General features: G+C 31.5%; 1 protein-coding gene across 1 annotated transcript in view; it reads right to left on the bottom strand.

Moving 5' to 3' along the window:
- LOC106682750 (1-acyl-sn-glycerol-3-phosphate acyltransferase beta) overlaps nt 1-4,706 on the bottom strand; it is a gene marked incomplete at its 5' end in the record, with an annotated part of 19,247 nt that overhangs the window by 13,293 nt on the left and 1,248 nt on the right. Inside the window, 1 exon segment of the mRNA XM_014423783.3 lies at nt 1,497-1,678. Coding sequence (XP_014279269.3) covers nt 1,497-1,678 — 182 coding nt within the window.

Raw genomic sequence — 4,706 nt, 5'->3', positions numbered from 1 at the left:
GGATTCCAGGTTAGTCGTTTGTCCGGATGTAGTCCAAGGTAGCAGATCTGTTCAACAGGGGTAAGTAGGGTTTACGACGTAGGGTAAAGGTAATTGTATGGGATTTGAACTAATGGGTTTGGGTGGTTAGGGAGTTTGTAATTGAAGGGATGATATCTGGTTCGGGCTAGATCAGTTACATAGGGAACATTAAGGTCTTTATGTATATCGAAGGGTAAAGGTGATTTGATGGGATTTGTTGGAATTTATACTAATCCTCCAATTACGACACCATTCTTCAAGGGCTGTGATATGGTTTGGAGAGTTTGGGATACAATTAATGGGTTATTATTAACTGCGAGCACACATGTGTCATCGGCATACGTGGTGAGGATAGTGTTAGGATTGGTTAGAGTGTCAGCTGTATAGACGGTGCAGAGTGTGTGACCGAGGACACTACCTTGAGGAACACTAGCGGACTGAGAATAGAGGGGTGAATAGGAACCATCGTGGTTTACTTGGTGTAATCTAACAATGAGAAAGGAACGAATCATTAGAAAGTATGTTGGAGGTAGGAATTTACGGTCTAATTAACGTTCTACATAGCAAAAGACTCCAGCGCAGTACATTCCGCCCTCCAAAGAAGACAAGACAACGTCCACCACACGATGACATTGCTGGATAGTGGAGTGGGATGTTCGGAATCCAAACTGGTGATCAGGGATTATATGATTGGAATCCAGAATGGGGTATAGGCGTTTCAAAATGAGTATTTCGAGGATTTTACACATGACCAGTAATAGAGAGATAGGGTGATAGGATGATGGGTATTCTTGAGGCTTTTGTGGTTTATGGATCATTTTAACTATTGATAATTTCCAGGGGTTAGGAAAATATGTGGAATGGAGTACGGCGTTATATATGTAGGTGAGGAATAGGATGGCTTTTCGAAGAAGAAGTTTTATAATGCGGGATGTTATTAGGTCGTATCCAGGAGCTTTGCGGGTAGGTAATCTTTGAATGATACTAGATATTTCAGAAGAACGAAATGCTTTAGGTGGGAGGATCATTTGGAGTTTAATGTTTAAGTCCAGTTTAGTTTCCAGGTCACATTTAAATTTCTCCCATTCAACTTTTCCACTTACCAATGAAGGGCTTAAGTACGGAATTTGAATGTAAAAAAAGCAGAACTGGACTATGATCTGATCAAAGATCGTCCAGGGATTCAACAATGGCTTGAGAGGGAGAAAGGCTACAAATTAAAGCCAACTTATACAAGTCAAGCCAAATAACCCATCCACACACATGCCCGAATTAGCGTAAGTTTGGCAAATGTGTAGAGACTCTTTTAGGTAATTTAGGCCAAGTGACAAACATGTGCATCTGGTTTAAAACATTCCTAAATAAATGACTTTTAATATTATAACACTTTAATAAATAACACAAAAATACAAACTCTTTTGTCTATTTTTATAAATTAATTAGAACTAAATACATAAAAATATAATTATATTTACTGATTTTTTGTGCAAGACGCGAGCTGAAGTTTCCAGTTGATCGTTTGCTTCCTTTGGGTTTACTCTGTCAATTAATACCAACCCTCCAAGCCAAGCTAATGGTCCAAATGGAAAGTAATATAAAATTTCTTTTTTAGCAATAGCTGTGCATTTATCCATCACTTCCCAGATATTAAACATTCCTGTAACATTAGGGCTTAATTAAAATTGTTTTTTGGTTTAATTAAAACCAGCATACTATGATTTTAGATAAAGAAAACAATAAATTCAAAAAGGAAAATACTTGAGTCCATTTACGTATCAGAAAACATTAATTATACATTAAATAAATCAAAACTTGTATCCTTTTTGTCTCAATACTTTTTATTTCAACAGTCCAACGTTTCGGCCATTTTAGCCATCCTCAAGGACATTCTGCAATTATAAATTCTCCTCACATTAATTTTTTTTTTTTTTATTATTTATTTATTGTAATTTACAACTGTACAATATAATACAACAGGTAAATATGTATTATGTTTCATATACACTTGAAAATCTTGGGAAGGAACCACCCATTAGTGGTACTTCAAACATTAATTTAAACTAGAAGGTCCCGTGGCCATCTTCTTTTCAGACGCCTCGGAGAATTATCAGGGATTGTTAAGGATGAAAGATTAAGAATTAATGGGTTAGGATGGTTAAGGAGTTTGGAATAATAATACGCATATCTGTTTTGGGTCAAATCTGCAACGAATGGGATGTTAAGGTCTTTGTGGACGAGTTTCTTTGTAATGTAATAAGGAGCATCAAGGATTTTACGTAGGATTTTGGTTTGTAAGGATTGGATGTGGGAAGAATTTGATGGTTTGGTGGAGCCCCAGAGCTCAATACCATATATTCAAATTGGTCTGGTTATTGTAGTGTATACTAATTTTTTGTAGTGAATGGGAAGTTTAGAGCGTTTGTCAAGTAGGTATTGTAGCAATCGGAATCTACGAGCAGTTTCTTGTCGTTTCAGTCTTGTGTGTGGATTCCAAGTAAGTCTCTTGTCAAGATGGAGTCCTAAGTATCGAATCTGTTCAACAGGCGTTATTGGTGTATTTAGAAAGGATACTGTAGGACAGGAGGGCAGAGGTTTACGACGGAGAGTAAAGGTGATCTGGTGGGATTTTTCAGGATTTATTTTGATTCTCCAGTTTTTACACCATTCTTCAATAGATGTTATGTGTGCCTGTAGTGTTTGTGATGCATTAGTTGGGTCGTTGTTTACAGAAAGTATACATGTGTCGTCAGCGTATGTACATTAAATTTAAAATTTCTTTTGTAGGCTATTCTGCCCAGGTCATTCATTAATTATAAGTTAAAAACCTATTTTTTTTATTTAAAATCATAATTATGATCTTCTTATTTTAAAACTATCCACCAAATCCACTACCAAATACTCAAACCATTTTTCTTGGAAAGATTTGGATAATTATGATTTTAAATAAAAAAAATAGGTTTTTAATTTATAATTAATGAATGACCTGCAAAAGAAATTTTAAATTTAATGTCAGGAGAATTTATAATTGAAGATGTCCTTGAGGATGGCTAAAATGGCCGAAACGTTGGACTGTTGACATGAAAAGTGTTGAGACAAAAAAGGATACAAGTTTTGGTTTATTTAATAAATAGTTACCTTGTCTCAAGAAATTGAAATAATATAATTAAACTAATTATACAGTGAATATTAAAACAGACACAAGAAATCCTAATTAACGCAATGTAGACCTTTTAAGTAAATTTAATTTATGAGAAATATGGGATACAATTAATGTTGATAATATTAATTCACCTTGATACGAATTTTAATAGTAAATGAAAGTGGAAATTTAACCAAAATATAGTTGAAATAAATAAATTGAATGCCTCTGCGGAGGGTACGGAAGATTACAAATATTTTTGTGATAAATATAAGTGAAAATTAACTATGATTTTAATTTTTAATTTAATGTGAACAATTGACTAATTAGGTACTTAGAAATAATCTAAGAATTGCGTATTAACAAAATTATATGATTCCCTAATGTTTTAATGTCCATAGGGTAATTGGTGAAATGGAATTAATGACCTGGGCAGAATAGCCTGCATAAAGTTTTTTTTTATGTGGCTCTAAAATTGTAATAATGTATGATAATTTATTAATAATATTGTTATTTGTTTAAAATTGTTATATATCATATGTATAATATAAGCTGTTTCTGATAAATTGTCCTTGAGAGGTAGGGATGGGATATCGAAAGAAAAATATCGATATCGATATCTGATAGCAATATCGATATCGATATTATATCGGAACAAAAATATCGATATTTTAAAATATCGAAATTTCGATATCGAAAATTTAACGAATTAAAGTAATAATAATTATAACATGATTTAGCTAGACACAGGAGACTTATTTTATGTCATACCTAATCAAAATACGTAAGAAACTCTTAATAACTATGAAACAAAGCAACACCACGACAACCATATCATAAACAGAACAAATATAAACTAAAATATAATTGTGTTATTGAAGAAAATTTAAAAATAGGAATTTTTTAAAAATATCTATGTGTTATTTCAGTCATTTTCAATAAAATATCGATATTTCGATAAAGTAATATCGGAATATTTTTGCTTATATTCCATATCAATAGTACAACAATACAAAATATCGATATAAATATATATTTATCAAAATGAAATATCGATATTCCTATTTTAAAATCTCGATATGTTATTTTAGTCATTTTCAACAAAACATCGATATTTCGATCAAATAATATCGGAATATTGTTCTTATATACCATATCGATTTTATATATATATAAAATTTTATTATAATACAAAATATTGAAATAAATAAGTATTTATCAAAATAAAATATCGATATTCAATTTTTGATTATTCCATACAAGATCTTTTTATTTTTTTTTTAGAAACCGATATTCCGATATTATCGAAATTACGATGTGGTGGCATGATTAACGTCTTCAGCGGCAATGAGAGTGTTTGAAATGGGTTTGCCACTGTCAAAATTATTATTAACATTTTTATTTCTTTAGTATATTTCTTTTAAATATATTTTTAATTATAATTCATTTAAAGTTACATTATTTTACATTTGTTTTAGTGGCAAACCCATTTGAAACCTCTCGCCATATGATCAATTACAATGAATTAATTAAAAAAGAACGTGTG

This window comes from Halyomorpha halys, unplaced genomic scaffold, assembly GCF_000696795.3.
Source record: "Halyomorpha halys isolate HHAL.00 unplaced genomic scaffold, Hhal_1.1 Scaffold439.1, whole genome shotgun sequence".
NCBI lineage: Eukaryota > Metazoa > Arthropoda > Insecta > Hemiptera > Pentatomidae > Halyomorpha > Halyomorpha halys.
The sequence above is the reverse complement of the archived record's forward strand: the minus strand, read 5'-3'. Positions and strand labels throughout refer to the sequence as shown.